We start from the raw sequence: 21,100 nt of genomic DNA on the forward strand, positions 1-21,100 counted from the left end.
TTATTATTATTAAATAGAATGGTTTAGATTTTCTCCGTTAACTTTTTTTTTTTTTTTTTTTGGATGAATTAGACTATTTTATAACCATCTCAACGTCTATACAACATTCCAGCAAACTGGAACTCCAACACTCAAGGCAGAGCCTTACACGCTACAAAAACAGCAACACACTCACAGCTAAAGCTGACTAACTCAGCAACAAAACCACACTGAAACAAACAATTACAGACAAGAGAAAAGATTCCACTTGGCTACAAGAGCCATCTGCAAGTCTGAATTCTGAAAATGCTTTTGAGCTATAATCCTTGCTCTGACCTCCCAACGTATTTGTGCCAATATATCTTCCTCCGAGCGAGGATTATTTCCATGCAAGAGAGCGTTTCGTTGCTTCCATAGGTGATATACTACTGCAGCAAAGCAAAGCCTACCCAAGCAGTTCTTCAAGCTTTTCCCCCGCAACGTTTTAGGACCCCAATCTTTAACCTCATCCCAATTAGTTGGCACATCAAAAGAACAATCCCCCATGATAGCTTTCCAGATCCGACCACTAAAGCTACACCGAAAGAACAAATGTTCTCTACTTTCTTGCGCAGTATAACAAAATAAGCAAAGGCACGGACCGGAATACCCCCAGGCACTCATCTTATGTCGAGTGACAACCGCATCTCTAAGAACCAACCATAGGAAGAATGAATGTCTCGGGATAGCCATGGAAAACCATACGGGCTTCCACCAAGGTACAACCGGATGTTTACTCCTTAGCTTCTCCCAAGTTTCTGCACATGAGTATTTACCATTCCTGGACTCCCAAACAGGAAGATCATCTCCCCCAGACGGAATATTTGGAAGGCTACCCTGGATTTCAACAATAGCCTCAGATCTAGCTGAAGGCCAAAACCGTTCTCCATTCCTAAAAATATTTGACAGCTTAGCATCAATGGAAAAACCAGAATCATAGATGGCCCTATAGTCAAATTTGTCCAACAGGTATCCAGCAGGATGCCAATTGTCCAACCAAAGAAATATCTTTATACCATCTCCAACTTTGAATCTGAGTAAGCTCTTGGCAAGCTCACGGATCTTCAATAATTTCTTCCAGCTCCAATAGCATGAAGTAGGAATTAGGAACTGTCCACAAGCTCCTACCCCTAAGCCAATTAGTCTCAATCCAAGCAATCCAATGAGAACCTGTTTTAGTAAAGGGGTTCCAAATATGGTTAAGCATAGAAACTTGGTTCCAAACCTCAAGCTTTTTGATCTCAAGACCTTCTTCTTTCTTAGGGAAACAAAGTTTATCCCACGCCACCTTTGATTCTCTGTCAACTGATAATTAAGAGATGTGTTTGGTGTTATTCTCTTGCATATCTTTTTTGCAAATTTACTATTCATGTGAATTTAAGTATTCCACGTATTTAACGGTAAATTTGCACATTGCTTGTATCGAGATAGAGAAGAGATATGCAAAAGAATGAAACTAAACATTTATCTATAATTAAAGTAAAGTACATTCAAAATAATAAATATTCGTATAACATAAATTTAAATAATTTAATTTAAAAACAGTGTAAATTTTTAAGAATTTTATTGTGAAATTACTAAAGAAATTTAGAGAATTTTTTTCGTTCATGGATGGGAAAACGACAGAAATAACCATGTCCTCAAAAACTGAAAAGATAAGCCTAACAAAACACTCCATACCCTCAATTTTCCTTCCCTCACCACCACCACCGTCTACCAATGGAAGCCACTTCTCTCCTCAGCTTCCCCTCCTCCAAACCCCCTTCCTCTCATGTTCTCACCCAAACCCAAACCCACCACCATTTCCGTTCGAACCCACCATTCCTCTCTCCTCGACGCAAGCCCAAGCTCTCGATCCGCTCCGCCATTTCCCGCAACAGGAAAGAAGAAACCGTGGAGACTGTCAAGACCCAGCTCGACAACTGTCACCTCATCGCCGGAATAAAGTACAAGGGCTTAAGCGTCAAGCAGTTCCAGGACCTCCGACGATCCTTACCCGAGTCCACCAAGCTCCTCGTTGCTAAGAACACCCTTGTTTACAAAGCCATTGAGGGGACCCCCTGGGAGGTCCTCAAGCCCTGCATGACGGGCATGAACGCCTGGCTCTTTGTTCACAGCGAGGAGATCCCAGCAGCCATTAAGCCCTACAGGACCTTTCAGAAGGAGAAGAAGCTCGAGGACAACGACTTCACCGGTGCAGTTTTTGAGGGAAAGTTTTATGGGCCTGGTGACTTCAAGGTGCTCGAGAATATGCCTACGAGAGCTGAGATTTATGCCAAGCTTCTGGGGTCGCTGAACAGTCCCGCGTCGAGCTTGGTCGGGACGATACAGTCGCCGGCAAGGGAGTTGGTGATGGTTTTGAAGGCCTATGTCAAGAAGTTGGAAGAGGAAGGCGGTGGGCAATAGTGGCTGATGAAAAAGGAGCAACTCTTTGAGTTTGAGCTATTCTTGTAATTGTAAGTGTACTTTGGAACCAACCTCCTCTTTTTGTTTTTCTTTTGCTTCTTGTAGCAATGCTGTTATTATGGTTATTTGTGGTTTTAGCTACATGGGAATTTGAAGAAGCGGTTGAATTGGAAAATAATTGAAGGAAAAGGAAGTTGTACAATTGTGTCAAACTTTGTTTTTTATTTTATTGTATATTGCAATATGGTTATCTTCGTTATGGGGCTCTCAATGCACAAACTACAAGAACCAACTTAAGGTCAATTTGCACTGTATAGATTCTGTATAGTTTATGCATTTCGTTGACATGAGGTTGTCATGGTTGTACGTAGTAATAGCTAAATAGACAAAATTATGTCAGAACTCAGAAGGGATTTAGCTGTGTAGTTGGGGCATCCATTTGTGAAACTGGTTTACGACTGGGAGACTTGTAAGGTAGGTCTTGAAGGGAGAAGGATGTGAGGGAAGAGTACTTCTAGTCTACTGCAGGTTCTTATACATATGTATAGCTGTGTTTTCTTTGGTTTCTGTAGCCACCTGTAGGGATATGAAAGAGCAGACTCTCATCAGTTCTGGTGAGAGAACAGATAGATTGCCAGAGTTAAGTTTGTAATGATTTACTGGATTGGAGCTGTATGGTGATGGAATTCTCAGTCAGGTCTTGTGTTAGTCAGATGCTCTCAGAGCCAAGGAACGTTTATGAGGGTGTATGTGCTACTTGTTCACGTCATGGACTGGGATTCAATATGGGACGACCATGACCAGATCAGTATTATACTAATAATACTATCATTTATAGTGATAGAAGAAGTGTCAGGGAAGGAGTTATTATTAATTTATTAGTTTTCCTTTTTCGAAAATTTGGAACTATGTATCAATGCAACGATGCAAAACTCTGTAACTTTAGTGATCATCATGGCTTTTTCCCTTTGCCCTTCTTTTATGGGCCACTCAAAACTCAAGTGACCTTTTTTCTTGCAGGACCAACACCTTATGTTTTTCAGGTCCTTCTGTATATAGATTCTTTATTCCTATGTTCTGCAGCACAGAAAATAAAATACTGGAAAGAGTAGACAACAGGGAATGAAAATCTCTCTACCGATCCGTGATCCATGAGATACCACCATTTTGTTTTATGCAATAAAAGTGAATCAATAAAGCAGGTGATGCCCTTAACAGCTTAATTGATGACTGTAGAACTCAAAAGCTGAAGGGTCAAGACTCAAGACCCTTCAGTAGAAAGCAATTGCTTCTAGTAGTTAGGAAAGGTTTGATTTAAGGACACGGTGATTAGTTTGAATAATCTTTTAACATAGGATGGTATTGACTATGACATTGCTTTTAATACTAAAAACATTAGACAAATGCTTATTTTTCTCTTTTGGTGATTAGTTATCATTATTTTTTTGTTTGTTTTGCTCTTACTGGCTAGGTGGCTTCTCTTGTATACTTTTTGTGTATATAAGGGTGCCCTATGTTTTTAATGATATCTCGATTACTTATAAAAAAATACTAAAAATATTAGAAGCATGGCCACCATACATGCAACACTGGGCAGATGTACATGTATGGCGGCATGGGTGGCCTTCTAGGCTACGTTGAGGAACTTACATGCTGAGCACATCATTCAGCCAGTTCTTAGCAATCGTTCTAAGGCCCTCGAACTAATCTGGAGTGGCCCTGGTTAAGAATTTAACACAAACTCAGGTCTTCATATGCTAGCACATCAATTCCCAAGAACTCAAACGATGCAGTTGAATAGCGTACGTTGTCCTCTTTACCATGATACTTGATATCACTTTTAAACCAAGGGCATAGTTAAATATTCAAAAAAAATTATTGGGGTAGACAGAAATTTTACATACTAGCCGTTTAAGTTAAAGAAAAAATTCAATAGTAGGTGATTTAAAAGGGTTGAAAGATTAAAGCCCCACATTGCAATTTTTTAAAGTTTAGGGAGGACATTGAAAATGCTTGGTAGTTTAGAAAAGGTTAGTGAAGTTTCCCAAAAAAAAAAAAAACAAAAAAGTTTTCTTTTAGGCTTGTTAATTAGGAGTGATTTTTTTTATTTTTTTATTTTTTTTATTTTTTTTATTTTATAGGTAAGACATCAATTTTATAGAAAAAACATAAGACGCCCCTTCCGGTATATTGAGAAGCCTAAAAGAAAACTTGAAAGAAAGACTAGAGGGAGTTCATCTTTTCCACATTTCAAGACCCAAGACTCTCTAGAGTCTAGACTGCCTCCTTGGATCATTAAAGTTACCTAAGACAAAATGGGTATGGTTATAAAATCAATGCAATTACATACGAAAGGTTTATAACAAAAGGTTAAACTTTGATCAGATCGGATTTCCATAATTTTTTTTTTTTTTTTTAATAAGTATCCATAATATTAGTTGATAAAATGCATACATTTAGCAAAACCAATACACAGAGCATGAGCCTACATATTTTAGAGAGAAAGAAAGAACATTAAGGATGAGCTTCAGAAATTCAGGCATCTAAATGTTGTTGTTATATACCACTCTAGAGGTGCTTGCCAAGGATTGATGCAACAACACCTTGAGCTATAGGGTGATAACAGTCACGAGCCTCAGCAAACACCCTCTCAGCCAAAATCTTCTCCTCTTCCTTTCCAGTGCCTTGTACAAGAGCGGTGTAGAGCGGGCGCAGGTACTTCATCCTCCCGACTTCCTTCAACGTTTTCTCTACCACGCCGTAATAATCCCTGCACCTAGATGAAAGGGCCAGCTGGAGAAAGCCAACCTTCACTTCATAATCCTTTGATTCTGATAGCCTGTAGCGCTCATCCAAGGCCAAGATCTGCATATCCAACCAAATATTATGATGAGACAACCGCAAGAAAACACCAGCTTGTCTAGAATATAAATAAGAAAGATAATGCAGCATACATACAGGAATGTATAAAAAAAGTTAATACAAGAGAAGTCATGCACTGCTTGGATTGTGACCTAGTGTCTCAAGCTAACTTCATGTTGGAAGTTTTTTTTTTTAAAAAAGTAATCGAGATATCAAAAAAGCATAAGGCGCTCCAGGTACACAGAAAGTAAACATGAGAAAACAACTAGCTAGGAGTAAAGTTCAATGAATCAAGCCTTCGAGAACCACTGAGAATTCTAGTTGTGGGGAGGGTGCCTAGACTGTGGACCAAATCGTAGAACTGACTTATCAAAAAGTGGAGTAAAAATTTCACCTTCAAAGCTTATTTCTAATAAAAATTTCACCTTCAAAGCTTATTTCTAGTGTAATAAAACCATTTTTTTTTTATAAGTAATAAAATTCAATAAAAAGCGTAGAGGGACGCAACCCTAATACACATGAAGTATACAAAAGTGCCTCTTAATTAGAGGAAACAAAAGAACAAGAATGTAAAAACTCAGCGAACATAATATGACTCGGCCTTTGCGCCGAGATCCATACATATAACATATTAAACACATTTCGACACAAGTCCACAACTGGTAATTCCACATCTTCAAATAGCCTTGCATTCTGCTCACGCCAAAGACCCCACATTACACACAAGGGAACCTACTTCCAAAGACGCGTAACAGGACCACGACCTAGCAAGGTACCCCAACCTCTCGACAAATCTAGCACGCTTCTTTGCATGACCCACTCCACCCCAAATAACCTATAGAAAGAGCACTAAACAACCTGTGCCATGTCATAATGAAGGAGGTGATCAATGGATTTTCCATTCTTCTTACACATACAATACCACTATATGACGCCTATGCAAATTGTCATGTGTCAAAATCTTTCCTAAGACCGCTATCCACACAAAAACGCCACCCGCTTCGGAGCCTTAACACGCCAAATACCCTTCCAAGGAAAAGAGAGCGCCTCTTAACAAGCTAGGGCTCTATAGAAAGTCTTCACTTCAAAGCTCCTCCTCTTAGAAAGATTCCACACCAACCTATCCATGCCGAATCCGAGTAGAATATAACTGCTCATAAAAGGAAAGAACCATTTTCACCTCCCAATTCTGAACATACCGTGTAAAGACAACATTCCATTGAGCTACTCCATCTACCATAGACAAATTATCAACCACCCACGCATCTGGAAAACGAGCAAGAGTGTACAAAACTGGATAACATAGCTTGAGAGGCCTATCTTCACACCACGAATCATGCTAAAAACGAACATGATGCCCATCTCCCACTTCCAACCACATATCCTTAGCAAAAGTATCACACCCCCTTCGAATATACTTCCAAATACTCACACCATAAGACCCTACTGCATGTAAAGAACACCACCCTCCCTTCACACTCCCATACTTTACATCAATTACCAATCTCCACAAAGCCTCGCGCTCTTAAACAAACCTCCACAACCACTTCCCCAATAAAGCTTGATTAAATTTGATAAATATAAGGCATTATTTAAGTCAGTTCAGTCAATTCAGTATGTAAAAAATTGATAAGTTTTCTTTATATGTGACATACAAAGCACGGGCCTTCAATCGGCATATACAAATTGCCTCAACATCACTCAAATCCATTTCTTCCGGTCAAAAACATCCTAAAACAATCCAGTGATAGTAGACCACGTTGTATTGGACAGGAAAATAAACATCCTAAAACACATCAAGAAATCATGAAAAAACCAAAAAGAGTAAATAAATCAAAACAAAACAATTGGGTAACTCTAACAAGATTAGAACCACCACCTGTGAAGCTTCAACAGATTTGGGCAGGTTCTCCAAGTAGAGTTCCCATTCCTGCCCTTGCCAATCTGCAACTTCATCCTCCCTCGGCATTCTCCCAAGCTTAAACTCATTGGCAAGTGATACAATCTTTGTATATATATGGGAGACTGGTTCACAGGCATCTGGAGGGATACCAGTACCCTCTGTCCATAGTTCTAAGTCAATGTCTTTCTCTATTCCAGGGATGTTCGCTTTTAGGAAGTCCAGAAATGTCTCGGTATCAATTGACTGGAACTTAAAGGTGGCAATATATTTCTTGAGGAATTCATCAAATGCCGGCCTTCCAATCTACACACATCCCAGAGGATAAACACAATTGGTCAGATTACGTTCTTCACAAAACAATGCCCAGCTACGCCAGTATTGTAGACATTACTCATATAGGGTCTCAGGAACCTTCCTTTACAGATAAGACTCCCATAACTATTTCCATGGGCAGATAACGCCACTTTGGTCAGTACATTGAGTGTAAAAGCAAAAATATACATGAAAAACATGCTAAGAAACAGTAAACAGATGATTCAACATACCTGGCGTTCAATGCGCCATAGAAACTGGAAACCTTTCTCATATGGAACTTGAGAATATACATCATCTGGGTCCACTCCTTCCTGATTGGTTTTGAGTTTTGTGAACTCCATCCTGTCCTTGAATCGCTCCATTTCTTCATTTAAGCCCTTCCAACCAATTCCAATATTCAATGCAGCTCTGTCCTCCCCTTGTACAGCTTCCACAATCCTCCTCTCCGCATAGGTTGTAAACCCCTAGTACAAGAAATGAGAAAACTAAACCCACTTGCAGAGAACAAAAATTGATCTTTTTTTTTTTAATACAAGTAATTGAATTTCAATAAAAAGTGCAAGGGCCCAACACAAGTATACAGGAGAAACATCTAACCAGAGGGGAAAAAGAGAAAAGAAAAGAAAAGAGCAAAGAAAAATCGTGTAAGCCAGAAATATGAAATTAATGATAGGCAGGCGCACAGGTATTAGAGAACAAAAATTGCTCTTGCCCACAACAAAACAGTAATTCATTTATTCTTCTATGATTTTAAAGCATAAATCGCATTTAATACCCAAAATTATTTTTTCTTCTAGTTAAAACCTCAGGACATCAAAGAACCCCAAAAAAATAAAACCCTCAATCCCACAGTCTGTCTGCCAACAAATACAAGGAAAAGGAAACAAAAAACTCAAGCAACATGCTTTCTTAAGCATTTTCATGAATTTTCCTTTTCTTGCTTGATGCTTCATACTTTCCAACAACCAATAACAGGTTATAATCAATCCCCATCAAGAAATTCACACGCATAAAATTAATCAAGTATGAATACAATAACATCTAAATTAGGAAACACACACTATATATATATATACCTCATTCAACCAAAAATGGTCATTGGTCTTGTTGGTGATCAGATTCCCCGTCCAGCTATGCGCGAGCTCGTGGGCCACCACCTGGGCCCCACTGGCATCGCCCTTGATCACCGTGGGCGTCAAGAACACCATCCTCGGGTTCTCCATCCCGCCGTACGGGAAGCTAGGCGGCAACACAAGCAGATCGAATCTCTCCCACTCGTACGGCCCGAACAGCCTCTCCCCTTGCCCTATCATCTCCTCCGTTCCGGCAAACTCTCTCGCCGCGCCGTCGAGCAATTCTGGCGCCGCTTCCGCGTAAACCCTAGTCCTCGGCCCGACCTCCCGGAACCCTAGCTCCCCTGCCGCGAAGGCGAACAGGTACGGCGGCACTGGCTGGTCCATGACGAACTCCTCGACCACGCGCTCCTCCGAGCACCACAGCGACGAGTGGTCCTGGAGCAGCGCCGCGGCCTCGTGGCTCAGCGGCGAGCGGCGGTCGGCGTGACGCGCGGCCATCACGGCGGAGAGCCGGCGCGGGAGGTTGAGGAGGCACGTGTAGCGCACGCGGGCGGCGGGGGTGTCCTGGCAGGGGAAGACGGAGCGCGCGTGGATGGACTGGCACTGGGTGTACACGAAGGGACACCTCTTGTTGAAGGTCTGCTCCGGCGAGAGCCACTGGAGGGCCGAGGAGGAAGGAGACGTGGAGTAAATGACCAGGAATGAGGACTGGTTGGAGAGGGAGAGGGTGACGTGGCAGCCCCTGATTGGGTCGGGAGGGGAGAGCGAGAAGGGGATGGGCGCACGGGAATGGGGCTCGAAAACGGAGTGGATGGTGAGAGAGCGCGTGTCGAGTGAGAGTGAGCCGGAGTGGGGGCTCGGGAGGGTGAGGAGGGCGGAGCCATGGATGGTGGAGGTGGTGAAGTCCACGTAGAGAGTTAGCGCGATGTGGGTGGCGAGCGGGTGGGTGGAGTCCGTGAAGGAGTGGGGATCAATGGGCGCCATTTGGTGGGTTTAGGCCTTAGGGTTTGCTTTTGCACTTCCGTGGGTGTGATTTGTGAAGAGTGAAGGGGAGAGAGGAGGAAGATAGAGTGGGGACTGCGGGGGGCTTTATCCTTTGTGTTGGGGAATCTGAATGTGTTCTTTGTTTTGGGTACGTTTTTAAATTTGGAGGGAGAGTAGGGAGAGTAATGGAAGAGTCAAGCGTGGGTACGATGCAATAAAAGATATGCTAATTACTAGGGACCCCCCCACTACTCGTCTTATTATAAGTCGAGGTTGTTCGATGGTATAAAATAAAAGCCTCCTCTTAGAATAAATTTATTGATAGTCTTCTTGGTGGAAAAATAAATTATTGAGGTTGTTTCTAGGAAAAAAAAAAAAAAAAAAAAAAAAAAAAAAAAAAAAATTGAAATTCCTTAGCTGAAGTGTTGTTATAATTGTTAGGTCTAGTTTTCTAAAAAAAAAAAAAAAAAAAAATATGTTAGGTCTAGTCTCCATCTTATACCAGTTCTTACTCGAAAGACAAGCAATCGGCGAGTTTTATACTAATTGCCCAACTATAAGGGTTCATTCAAGTAGTACCCGCGGGTAATAGCAAAGCTTGCAGTCTCCCTATAACTAAATAATTTCATTTTAAAAAGTGACTAATTGGTAATCTCCTTAACCTTACAGCATCCCCACAATACCCAACATTGGAGGATCTCCTCCATTATCTCGGACATCTTCACATCCACATCCCGGCCCCGGCTTCCTCATTACTCAATAATAGCCGCATCAAACAGAGAAGTCTATTTGGGCCAAATAGTCCAAGCCCGCAACGACGATCAGTTTTGGGCTTTAACAACGGCTTACCAACTAGTGGGACCCAAAGTAAACCCGTTGTTATACCCACCTGTCACTGCTCGTTTACCCCTTCTCACCCCCTCTCTCTCTCTCTCTTCTATCAGCTCTGAAGCAAAAGCATCGAAAGCCTGTGAGAGCCGGTGAGCGAAGGACGAGAAAAGCTCAGTTCGAACAGAAATGGACGACTACACTAGGGAGATGATGGACCTGAAGACCCTCGTCACTAGGACCCTCGAGAAGAAGGGCGTCCTCGCCAAGATCCGGGTATAAATCCCCACATTGCCCTTCCTCGTTCTTTTCACTTTCAATTTCCTTCGTTTTCTCTCTTTTCTCGCAAATTTTCCTTCTAATTGCTTATTTACACCGAAAGTAGTATTTTTCGGTTCCCGAGCCAATTGTGTGACAATTCTAGCACTTGTCGTTGTTGGTTGGCGTTAGGTTTTTGCAAGATAATCCATTATCCGTGTTCACGGAAATAAAGGTGGGTTATTTTTGGTGTGAACTAATAAAGGTTTTTGTGGTGTGAGTTCAGAGCTGGATTTTAGAGAATGCGAGTTCGTTTGAAATTAGGGTTTTGAGAATGAATTTTTAGCAGTTTATTAAAGAGGTTCTGTGTAGAATACGACGTGGAAGATGATCGATTCGATGCAGCGTGCTCTTCCGTGTTAGGAACGTGTATGAATCTGTTCATCATTATATATATATATATATATATATATATATATATATATATATATATATATATATATATTTTAAGTTGACAATCGGTGTTGCACTTAATTATTTTTCTTCTTGTTTTTCAATTAGTTATCTATACTGTGTATTTTTTGGTTCACATTTACCATTAGATGAATCAAACAGGGAGGTGAAGATTATGTCCTTAAATGGGTAGATTTAGAAAGAAAAAAAATGTAGCCAACACCAATTAGTTGATGAAAGATTCATGAAGCTGACTCCAATAAATTTGGATTAACGCTCAGTTGAGTTGAGTTGTATGCTTTTATTACCAAGAGGAATTAAACGGTTCCATACATGTTTTGTATCTACGCTGATTGATCGATTTTGTTGCGTTTTTGCCAGGCTGAACTCAGAGCAAGTGTGTTTGAGGCAATTGAAGAGGAGGATCGGGTAATTGATAAAGAAGAAGGTTTACCTCCTGCATTACTAGGTAGCTGCAACGATCGCGCAAAAGAACTTCATGCTTCTCCCTCAGGTTCCTCTACATATCCGTTTTCTCTCTTTCTACGTGTATAATGTATTCAGTCGAACCCCAAGGGATTGGCTCAAGTGGTAAGGGCCTTAGTCTTGATGGCATTTCCATCAAGGTCTAAGGTCCAAGGGGGGTTCAAATCCCCTTGGTTTTAAGCAATTCATCGGGGCCAACCCGCCGGCAAAGCCGGTGTATTGTCCGATCCGTGTGGAGGGGGCGCTTTGTACGGGTCCAAAGTTTACCCAACAGGGGTGAGTACACAAAGTGACCCTGCCTTGGAGGGGTTTCTCGTCTTAAAAAAATTATTCAGTCGAGCTTGGGTGGGTCAGGTGTTAGCCGATTAAAGTCTAAAAGTTTCATCCTTGGTCAGATATTTAGATAATATGGATTAGACAAGAGTCAAATTGAAACCAGCCAGGGTTAATTATCCCAAAAACTAACGTACAACATCCTCGCGAAGGTTTAGTATGATTACACATGGCATGGTTTTAAGAAATAACAACGAAACTTAAAAATAAGTTCAGTATCCAAACTTTAAAGATAACACTAGATCCATGATACTTAACCCCCCCCCCCCCCCCCCCCCCCCCCCCCCCCCCCACACACACACACACACACAAACACACAAAAAAAAGAAAAAAAAGAGAGATTTATCATATGGTCTAGAAACATCCTCAGATTGAGTTTATTTGAAAACGCAATTGAGATGCGAAATTGTGGAGAATTCTTGTCCTCTAGACTGACACATTGCACAAGAGTTTCCACTGCAAACATTAGATCTTGTAAGAGATGGCAAGGGTTGTGAGAAGGCATGCAATGGGGGCATTATGTGGGTGCAACAATCCAAGCAAAGGACGTTTGTCTCATTCTTCTTTGCAAACTCATGAATTGTACACAGACTAAATAACTTCTCATAGAAGAAGAATCTCAAGCCAATGAGAGAGAGCACCCATGGCGGTCGGGATGGCGACGGCAGATTTCAGAGCTGGTCAACGTGTGACTGAATGATGCCTTCAGTGGTGATTATTGGGGTTCATCTGCGAACTGGTTTGGGAAAAGAGAGAGAGTGCCTGGGACTGCCTATCCCGAGCCTTAAACACCTAGGACTAATTAGTCCCAATCTGCCATGACTGAGTGTTCCACTAACTGGAATCTGCCAAGCACAGGATTCAGACTATTTAATCCTAATCTTAGCCTGAGTCCCATCTACCAAATAAGGTCTTAGATTATGGGAAATAAACTTGTATAGTTTGGGCTAGTTGCCTGGCTCAGGATTGGATGTTACAGTTCTGGGCCATGGGACTTTAAAAGATTCAAAAATAAGTTAGTGTAATATGAAGGACGAAGGGAGACTGAAATCATTCTTTCCTATCTATCTGGATAAGATACATGAACAACTTCCTATTCCAAGTTACCCAAACTATATATTTTGTTGGATATTTCAAGTTGAAGCTTCAAAGTGGGAACCAGATGCTTATATGGCTTTGAGAGTGTAGTTGCTTGAAGAACTAGAGGGGCTTGCTTGCTTCTAACCGTTCATTGAACACAGAAGGGCTCAGTGACCAAAACCTTCCCTTTTCTGTTTGGAGGGTATTGGCTTCAATATATCAACTAATTTATCTTTTTGACCTATGTATCTTAACATCTATACAATTTAGAAATCCTTGTCAGTTACTCTTTGATTCTTATACAACATAATGTAAGTTGTTCTTGTGGTTAAATGTTAATGTTCCATCTCAAAGTGATGTATGTGGACAAGATGAGGATTTTAATCATTTAATGTGTTTTCTTGATCTCCTTATGTCTTTTTTCACTGTCCATGTAATTGATGTGGAATATATGAAGATGTTAAAGTTTTGCTGCAGAACATGATGCATCTGCAAGCTACTTCTGTAGAGCCTTATTTATGGCCACCTGTCTTATTTACTCATCTTTCATTGCACTCTTTTAAATGCAGGAAGGCTGCTTACTGCTCTTGTATGTGAATACTTGGACTGGGCACAACTAAGTCACACGCTAAAAGTTTATCTGCCCGAGTGTAATTTGGTAATCAAGTAATTTTTTTCTACTTTTGGTTCATAGTATTGTTTATTTTGTTGTGATTATTTTTGAACTAATATGTTCAATTATCTTCTAACTCATACGGGGATTATTTTTGCAGCAAAAGGATTCTTGGAAAGCTGAGTTGAAAGAATTTAGTAGCAAGAATGGATATGATCTCAACAGAAATGTTGATAGTCCTTTGCTTTTGGATGTGCTTCAAGGATTCTTGAAGTTTGAGGTTTGATATTATATCTCATTTAAACATCAGTATTTTCATATTCAATTCAAAACATGCATGGGACCTAATAACAGTAACTTTGCGCATCAAGGTTGATATCCATGGGAGTACTATGTATGACTTTATGCGTATATGTGTCCATCCATGTAAAGTTAAGGATACTCGGTTTGAATGAGTAGGAATTAGATTTATATATATGAGGCTAGCCTGAAACAACCTAGGTGTATGCATTTTAAAATATCTTTCACCCATATCATTTTGTATGACTGCGAGAATAGTAATGTTCTCGATGTCTATAAACATAGACATGATAAGGCATTCAAGTTGTTTATTAATGAATGCAATTTGCAATACTGATGCTCTGGAATAAACCTGCAATTCGTATTTATATGAACATGTTCAAAATTTGAGATATAGTCTTCAAAAGTGTAACTACTTCTCGTACTACTCTTGTATAATCTTTTCTTTTCTTTTTCTTTTTTTTGAATCATGTTTTGATAGAATCTATCCCAAGCAAGGAGTACTGGAAGAAGATTAACCACTTCAGACGCTGAGTCCTTATCTAACTTAGAGTCCAGGAACACTCGGAGGCCTTCTTCATCATCTGTTGCTGGGGGCTTACCCCCACTTGGGAGGTTCTGCACCTACCTTACTGTTTCTTTTTTAAGTCTGATATGTTTAGTTTGTCTCTTTTCTCTTTTCCCTTTTCCCTTTTTCTTTTTCTTCACTCCAATTGACATGTTAGTTTGTTGGCGTGCTTATGTAGGCCTCTTCCTTCTTCCCAGGCATCTGGTGAGTAATAGAGCTATTTACTTTGTTCTTCCACTATCTGCTTGCTTGTGATTTCCTTTATCTGATACTGTCTAGCCTTCAGATCGTAGAGGAGGGTCCTCCATGTCTGGTTACAGGAAGGATGACTATAATTGGAGATATGACAGTGAAGATATCCCAGAGGATGTAATTCGAGCTTCAGCTGCGTTGGAGAACCTTCAGTTGGATAGAAAAGCTCGAAATCTTACTACATCTTGGCGGTTTGTTCTGATAACCCAATCAGCAAAGTTTTCTTCCTTTTTCCATTTGTTACTAGTGAAAAATAATTCACGGATAGGGGTTCTAGAAGCATCCAACATGGGGCCATACTGTTCCCTTTTGGACTGCTAGAAAATTGTCTCTTTGTGGAATATGAAGGTTTCCTATTGTGATCATCATCATAATCATTATTAGGCAGGAGGTCAATTTTTACAAAATCTAATATAAGCTTGCTAGTGCCTCACAATTGCATGTCATGTCTTACTGCCAGAGTCTTATGTAGCGGTAGTGACTAATTTTCTTCGAATTTCTGTTGTCTCTTGAAGAAAATTTAAATTTTGGAAAAGTGAACTTGGCCTTTCTTTTTTTGATAAGTTGTAGATTTTAGTTTAGAGTTTGTCGATGCCAATTTGTTGTGCTAACAAATGGGTTTTTGAATGAATGATTACATGGTATTCTTTCATTTGATTGTGCCAAACAGCTCTAGCTGAAATTGTACCTCCTCCCTTGGTAAGATCAAGTGGAGGGTGATGTCTACAATCTGAGACCCTCCAATTGCATGTTTAATTTACTAAAAATTTCTTTTGTGTCATTTGATCAATCGATAGAAAGGATTCATCTCAAAGATTCAAGTCTAGAATTAAACTAACAAGGATTCCTTAGGAGATTGTTCGAGCAAAGATGCATATAACTATCGTCAGGCGTTCTTAAAGTTTTTATATATTCATGGTTGAGATGTAGTTTAAACAAGTTGTACTTGACCATGTGATGAGGGAAATAATGTGCTTTATATACCTACCGCCTACGGAAGTGCAAATTGCATCCGACCAAGTTGATCACCACTATTTTCTCTTCCTTTGTTCTTCTTTGTCTTGTTTGTTTTTCTTCCCCTGGTGCCAGGAATGCAGATTCAACTATCTGCTTTAACTACCATAGAAACTACCATTTAACCTCATATTTGGCGTGTGTTGTTTCCTTAGCTTATTTCATTCATGGATTTGGTTGCAGGCATGCTGGGGATGGAATCAGTGAGGACGATGGCAGGGCAGACCATATGTAGCTGAGTGACATTCTTTCTATGACTGCACGTGTATCCTAATGTAATTTTTTTTTTTTTTCACTTTTTCTACCTTCAATGAAAACCTTCAAATGAGCGTAGTGATGTGTTGTGTTAGATTATTTGTATTGCGATGTGATTTAGTGCTTTGATTGAGCTTTATTCTATTTCATTCCGTTGACACTGCCTTGTGTAAAATTCTAAATCTTGAAGGACCTTAAATTTTGTGAGCATGCAAAGATTTAGTGGCTATTATCCAAACTAGAAGATCTAAGGTATGCTTGTTAACGTATTCTGCCATCAAATCTAGACCGTCTATTTTTTAACAGCATATCTGCTGTTCTTTTATTTAGAGCACTGAAGCCGGATCCAAAGATGAAAACAATGTGTATTTTCAAAAGTATGCTTGTGCTATTTTTTGTTAGTATCTCTAACTTCTTTTTTTTTTTTTTTCTGAAAGGAAATACTTCCATTAAGAAACAGAATCATTACAGATGATAGTCCAAATCTCTTTAGGACATACATTTATCCACACATGATTACCGTAAAGGGAAACAGCTAATTTTGCCAACTTGTGGGCAGCCTTGCACTCCAAGAACTAAAAGACTCTAGAAGAGAACGACATTCCAGAAGCACACTGTGCAGTCTAGCACTGCAACCAGCTGGGTTCCCTAAACCTAACACAATTTCTTTTGCGTCACCTTCAAGCACAATAGAAGGGAACCCCATCTTCTCTAACTTGAGAACAGAAAAACAAAAGTTGTTAATAAGTCAATATCGTCGGCTGAAGCAACTGGCCTGAAGGTTCGGGCTTGTCTTTATACTCGTGTTTATTGTGTAAGCCGCCAAAGCCTGTATTAGCAAAGGATGGGTTGTGGGTTAAATTCGTATAGATGTTCTGGTCAACTTCGTTTCTTTTTGGATTGTGATTCTTTTAAATTATTTGTTCAAAATTTTAAAAAATTTGGGTAAATAATTTGTGAAAAACTATTTATGAAACTTATTTGACTAAATAAAAATTAGATTGTTTAACTACTTATCTGATCAAAATGAGTCTTATAAGTAATTTTTTATAATTATTTAATTCGAATAAATAACTTTGAGAGGATCTCATCCCTCCTATGCCACCCTCTCTTGAGTTCATTTGCTCCTTGTTTTGAATCAATCACTGCAGGCCCTTTTGTGGAAACTACGCAACAATGCGTAATGCATCGTAGTAATATGAGGGAGAGAAACTTTCATATTCGTTCGGGAAAAATGTTCTAGAGGTCTCTATGATTATTATTATTTTATTTTTTTTATATCAAATCTACTTTTTAAGGTTCAAATTGTCAATTTCTTCTTAACGTTTCAATTGTTATGAAATAGATTAATTCATTAAATTTTTAACAGTACTGTCATAGTGTCATGTCATACCCAGTCAAAATGTGACGTGTACGCTTTCATAAAAAAATATATAAAAAAGGATAAGACTGATTTTTTTATTATTATTATTTTGTTTTGTTTTTACATTTATATTTATAACTTCTTTTTTTTTATAAGTTTTTTATTAAAGGAGACACATGGCCTTCGAATTGGGTATGATGTGACATTTTGTTATAAATTTAACAGAAGGTAAATATAACGATCTATTTTATAACAATTGAGAGCTTTTACAATGACTTCTTCATAATTTCTCTAAATTTAACTCCCAAAATCTACTTTATGGGTTTTATCTAGTCACTTTTTAAAATAATCAAATAACAAACTCTCTAAATGTTTATCTACTTTAAATAAATACTGTTTTTTAATCGTTCATAATAATATTGTTACATGGAGCAGTTTTTATTTTATTAGAAAAATGAAGAACATTGGCACGACTTGCAAAAAGTATTATTAAAAAAATTATAGCATTGTCTTTTTGGCTCTTTAAATTTAAAGAGAAAATTTGACAAATGCTAAGTTTAACATTTTCCAAAAAATCTGTTATTTGAGCATTTTTGTGATTTTTATTAAAAATATAGAGAAAAATTAAATATAAAGAGTCAATTTGTGAGTGCTCTGAAACCTTAAGATGTAAATCAACAAAATTTAAACCTTAGAAAGTAATTTAATAAAAAGTCATATCTCGTTAATTGACCTCTTAAGCATTTTTATTTTTTTTTTCACATTCTTAATTGTGTTCGACCTTTATGGTTAGGCATATTCCAATAAAAGAAGCTTGAGATATTTGGAACCCAAATTATCATTAGGACTATAATGTTAAATTGCAAATGAATTCCCGCTATTAATGGTCATTAACTAGGTTATTGACATGATTTTTGTCTATTTCATGATTCAAATTAAATTTAACAAATCTAATAGTGTATATGTTGTCATATAATAAATATATTTTCACGTCATTTAAAATGAAGTGACGCCGTTAAATACAACAAAACAAAACAAAATTTAAATCGCAAAATTAAGAGAATCTTATTCCTTGTTATTGCTACAGTTGTATCATAAGTTCCTAAAAAAGTATATTTATTCTCGGACAAAAATTTCTTTTAAATTGAGTTGAAAAAAATTCTTGTAATTTAGTCTATTAAACTGATTTTTATCATTTAAAACATGTAATTTTTAAATACAAAATAAGAAAATGATTAAAGATATACGGAATCAATTTGGAAGTAAACTGTTTTTCTATTTTGTATTTATTTTTTAGAGAGAGAGAGATAGAGGACCTGCATTTTTTGCTACAATTTTGAATGCTTTCTATACTCGGAACAGTCTCTAGTATTGTAGATGAAAGCTGCCATGCCTTCACCATAATTGGGTCCATACAATCAGACCATCCAATGTCGAAGCCTCCGGCCTAAAACCCTTTCTACAATTGGAAAGACGGAAAAACATCTCTCTGTCCGGCTCTCGAAAGTATGGTCTGACTGAACCATAGTAGAGGTGCCGGTGTAAAGTCTCCTTCCGGTTTCCGGGATAGGAGGATTTGTCCCACCCTTCACCAACGGCTTCAGATTTGATTTATATTTGATTTGTACCATGGCTGAAGAGTGTGGGGATTCATACGGTTGTTACCCTTTAACAAGAGGGGAACAACAGGGAATAACGATTGGTGATGAGGAGACGGAAGAATTGCGGGCAAAGGGTTCTAAGTGCTTGGTGGGTAGATTGGGTGTTCCCAAAAAACTCAACAAGGAGGCTTTTAAATCCCTTCTACTGCGAATATGGAGGACAACAGGAAGAGTATTCTTTAAGGAAATACAAGATAATTTGTGGATGTTCGAGTTTGCTGATGATAGTGATCGTAAACGTGTCCTAGAGGGACATCCATGGTGCTATGAGCGGACGTTGCTCATATTGAATGAGTTTGATGGGAAAACACCCCCATCCCAGATGGAGTTTACCTCTACCCCGATTTGGGTCCAAATCCATGATATGCCATTGGGGTGTATGAATCGTAGGGTTGGACTAAAGATTGGAGGATCGATGGGGAAAGTGGAGGATGTGGCTATCGCGGAAGATGATGTGGGATGGGGAAGATGCTTACGGGTTCGAGTGTTCATCAACCTCTATCAACCTCTGGACCGTGGACGTTCATTGATGTTGACGGGGAAAACCTGTTGGGTAACTTTCAAATATGAAAAGTTACCAAGGTTTTGTTTCAAGTGTGGCTGTATCCTCCATGACCAAATAGGATGTACTGTCCAGTTGGGAAAGAAACAGAACCATGCAGAAGGTTAGTCAGCCTGGGGTTCATGGCTTCGGGCAGAGGAAGCTTTTCGGGGTTTTAGTACACTGGAGGACAATAGAGAAGTGGGGTCTCCACCACGGGCAGTGGCGGCAAAGGGTGGGGAACCCAAATCAAAAGCAAATCCCAAAAAGGAAAGGCGCCATGCAGGGGAGGATGATGTTGTAACGGCTATTCCGGAGCAAAATTTTGGGGATTCCCAGGATACAAAACGGCCAAGCAACAATGACGGGGCTACCCAGGAAAGGAAAACAGATGAGGACGGAAAATCTAGATATGGAAGGGGAGAGGAGATCCTAGGTAACCGAAAAAGAAAGAATCATGTGGAGTCGGGGATAATTAAAGAGATATATAATGTGGTTTCAAATTCAAATAAAGTGAATAAGGCTTCTTCCATTCAGGAGCGGAACCCTAGTCCAAGGCCCAATGCAGAAAGGGCCCAAAAAACAAGCAGGTCGAAAGGGGAATATCGGGCCTTTAGTGAAGTAAAGGTGACAAGGAAGCCCAAGTATGAGGAGAAGCCAACCAAAGCCCTGGTTGTAAAGGGCATACACTCCTCCGTTGAGCCATCTCTAGAGGTTTCCGAGTCAAAGGAGACTTGTCTTGGCAGATTGACTTTGAAGACTAGTGATGATTGTCGTACTGCCAGAGAGCAAAAATCTATTATCCCAGAGGAAGTAGAATCGCCCAGCGACGAAGGAAGACCATGGAAGAGACAACGGAGAAATCTGTCAGATTCTCATATGACAGAGGGTCCTTCCAATGCTCACAGTGCATCGGAGGTTCCTAAGGAGGGTCGGTTGTTTGCCAAGGATACGAGGTATGAGCCGAATGTCTCTAAGGGTACCAGTGAAGTGGCGGAGGCTGCAAAGCAGCCCCGCCGCTCATCATGAGTCTTCTATGCTGGAACTGCTGGGGGCTAGGGAATCCCCCGACAGTTCAGGAAGTTCATCGGTTGGTGAAAGCTAAGAAACCCCGCTTTTTGTTTCTCATTGAAACAAAAGTGAAGTCAGAGAAATTGCAAAAATTACTGTACTCTCTAGGTTTTGATGGGATGTTCCATGTGGATCCAGTTGGGCATAGTGGGGGGCTGGTTTTTTTTTTTTTTCTAGAAACATGAGAAGGAGGTGCAGATTGTGAATTTTTCACGAAGGCATATTTCAGCTTTGATTACTCTGGAGGAAGGTAATAGTTCTTGGTCCTTCACAGGTTTCTATGGTCATCCTGACCGGACGCTTCGTGAAAATTCCTGGAAGCTCCTTTCCCATCTCAGTTGTTTGAGTTCCTCTGCATGGTGTGTATGGGAGATTTTAATGAGGTTGTGAATCACCATGAGAAGGTAGGAGGTGCGAATCGTAATGAAGCCCAGATGAGAAGCTTTCGGTCTACATTGGA

The 21,100-nt window shown here is 39.6% G+C and overlaps 4 protein-coding genes across 4 annotated transcripts; 3 read left to right on the plus strand and 1 right to left on the minus strand.

The window, feature by feature from the left end:
• The first annotated feature begins 1,669 nt into the window (after nt 1–1,669).
• Nucleotides 1,670–2,626, plus strand: LOC133864987 (large ribosomal subunit protein uL10c). Its single transcript, XM_062301446.1, has one exon. The coding sequence runs from the start codon at nt 1,738–1,740 to the stop codon at nt 2,422–2,424; it is 687 nt and encodes a 228-aa protein (XP_062157430.1). The 5' UTR covers nt 1,670–1,737; the 3' UTR covers nt 2,425–2,626.
• A 2,163-nt stretch (nt 2,627–4,789) lies between these two features.
• Nucleotides 4,790–9,771, minus strand: LOC133862850 (leucine aminopeptidase). The gene is made up of 4 exons (XM_062298742.1): nt 8,581–9,771; nt 7,735–7,968; nt 7,166–7,492; nt 4,790–5,289 (listed from the first exon to the last, which is right to left on the minus strand). The coding sequence occupies exons 1-4, from the start codon at nt 9,562–9,564 to the stop codon at nt 4,993–4,995; spliced, it is 1,842 nt and encodes a 613-aa protein (XP_062154726.1). The 5' UTR covers nt 9,565–9,771; the 3' UTR covers nt 4,790–4,992.
• Nucleotides 9,772–10,464: 693 nt separating this feature from the next.
• LOC133862851 (protein TONNEAU 1a-like) lies at nt 10,465–16,220 on the plus strand. The gene is made up of 8 exons (XM_062298743.1): nt 10,465–10,668; nt 11,485–11,617; nt 13,572–13,660; nt 13,776–13,895; nt 14,397–14,530; nt 14,662–14,687; nt 14,770–14,926; nt 15,933–16,220. Exons 1-8 carry the CDS (start codon nt 10,582–10,584, stop codon nt 15,982–15,984), a joined length of 798 nt encoding a protein of 265 aa, XP_062154727.1. The 5' UTR covers nt 10,465–10,581; the 3' UTR covers nt 15,985–16,220.
• A 2,776-nt stretch (nt 16,221–18,996) lies between these two features.
• LOC133863381 (uncharacterized) lies at nt 18,997–20,598 on the plus strand. The gene is made up of 2 exons (XM_062299323.1): nt 18,997–19,693; nt 19,727–20,598. The coding sequence occupies exons 1-2, from the start codon at nt 18,997–18,999 to the stop codon at nt 20,596–20,598; spliced, it is 1,569 nt and encodes a 522-aa protein (XP_062155307.1).
• Nucleotides 20,599–21,100: the final 502 nt, after the last annotated feature.

Source organism: Alnus glutinosa, chromosome 3 (genome assembly GCF_958979055.1).
Source record: "Alnus glutinosa chromosome 3, dhAlnGlut1.1, whole genome shotgun sequence".
Lineage (NCBI taxonomy): Eukaryota > Viridiplantae > Streptophyta > Magnoliopsida > Fagales > Betulaceae > Alnus > Alnus glutinosa.

What these genes read in the sequence shown, in the direction of transcription:
- LOC133864987 (XM_062301446.1), top strand. Translation starts at nt 1,738, where the DNA reads ATGGAAGCCACTTCTCTCCTCAGCTTCCCCTCCTCCAAACCCCCTTCC.
- LOC133862850 (XM_062298742.1), bottom strand. Translation starts at nt 9,564, where the DNA reads ATGGCGCCCATTGATCCCCACTCCTTCACGGACTCCACCCACCCGCTC. An exon ending in TATGGCGCATTGAACGCCAG is followed by an intron (nt 7,493 to 7,734) that starts GTATGTTGAATC and finishes GGATGTGTGTAG; the next exon opens with ATTGGAAGGCCGGCATTTGA. An exon ending in AATCTGTTGAAGCTTCACAG is followed by an intron (nt 5,290 to 7,165) that starts GTGGTGGTTCTA and finishes TTGGATATGCAG; the next exon opens with ATCTTGGCCTTGGATGAGCG.
- LOC133862851 (XM_062298743.1), top strand. Translation starts at nt 10,582, where the DNA reads ATGGACGACTACACTAGGGAGATGATGGACCTGAAGACCCTCGTCACT. An exon ending in GCGTCCTCGCCAAGATCCGG is followed by an intron (nt 10,669 to 11,484) that starts GTATAAATCCCC and finishes CGTTTTTGCCAG; the next exon opens with GCTGAACTCAGAGCAAGTGT. An exon ending in AAGGATTCTTGAAGTTTGAG is followed by an intron (nt 13,896 to 14,396) that starts GTTTGATATTAT and finishes ATGTTTTGATAG; the next exon opens with AATCTATCCCAAGCAAGGAG.
- LOC133863381 (XM_062299323.1), top strand. Translation starts at nt 18,997, where the DNA reads ATGGCTGAAGAGTGTGGGGATTCATACGGTTGTTACCCTTTAACAAGA. An exon ending in GAAACAGAACCATGCAGAAG is followed by an intron (nt 19,694 to 19,726) that starts GTTAGTCAGCCT and finishes GGCTTCGGGCAG; the next exon opens with AGGAAGCTTTTCGGGGTTTT.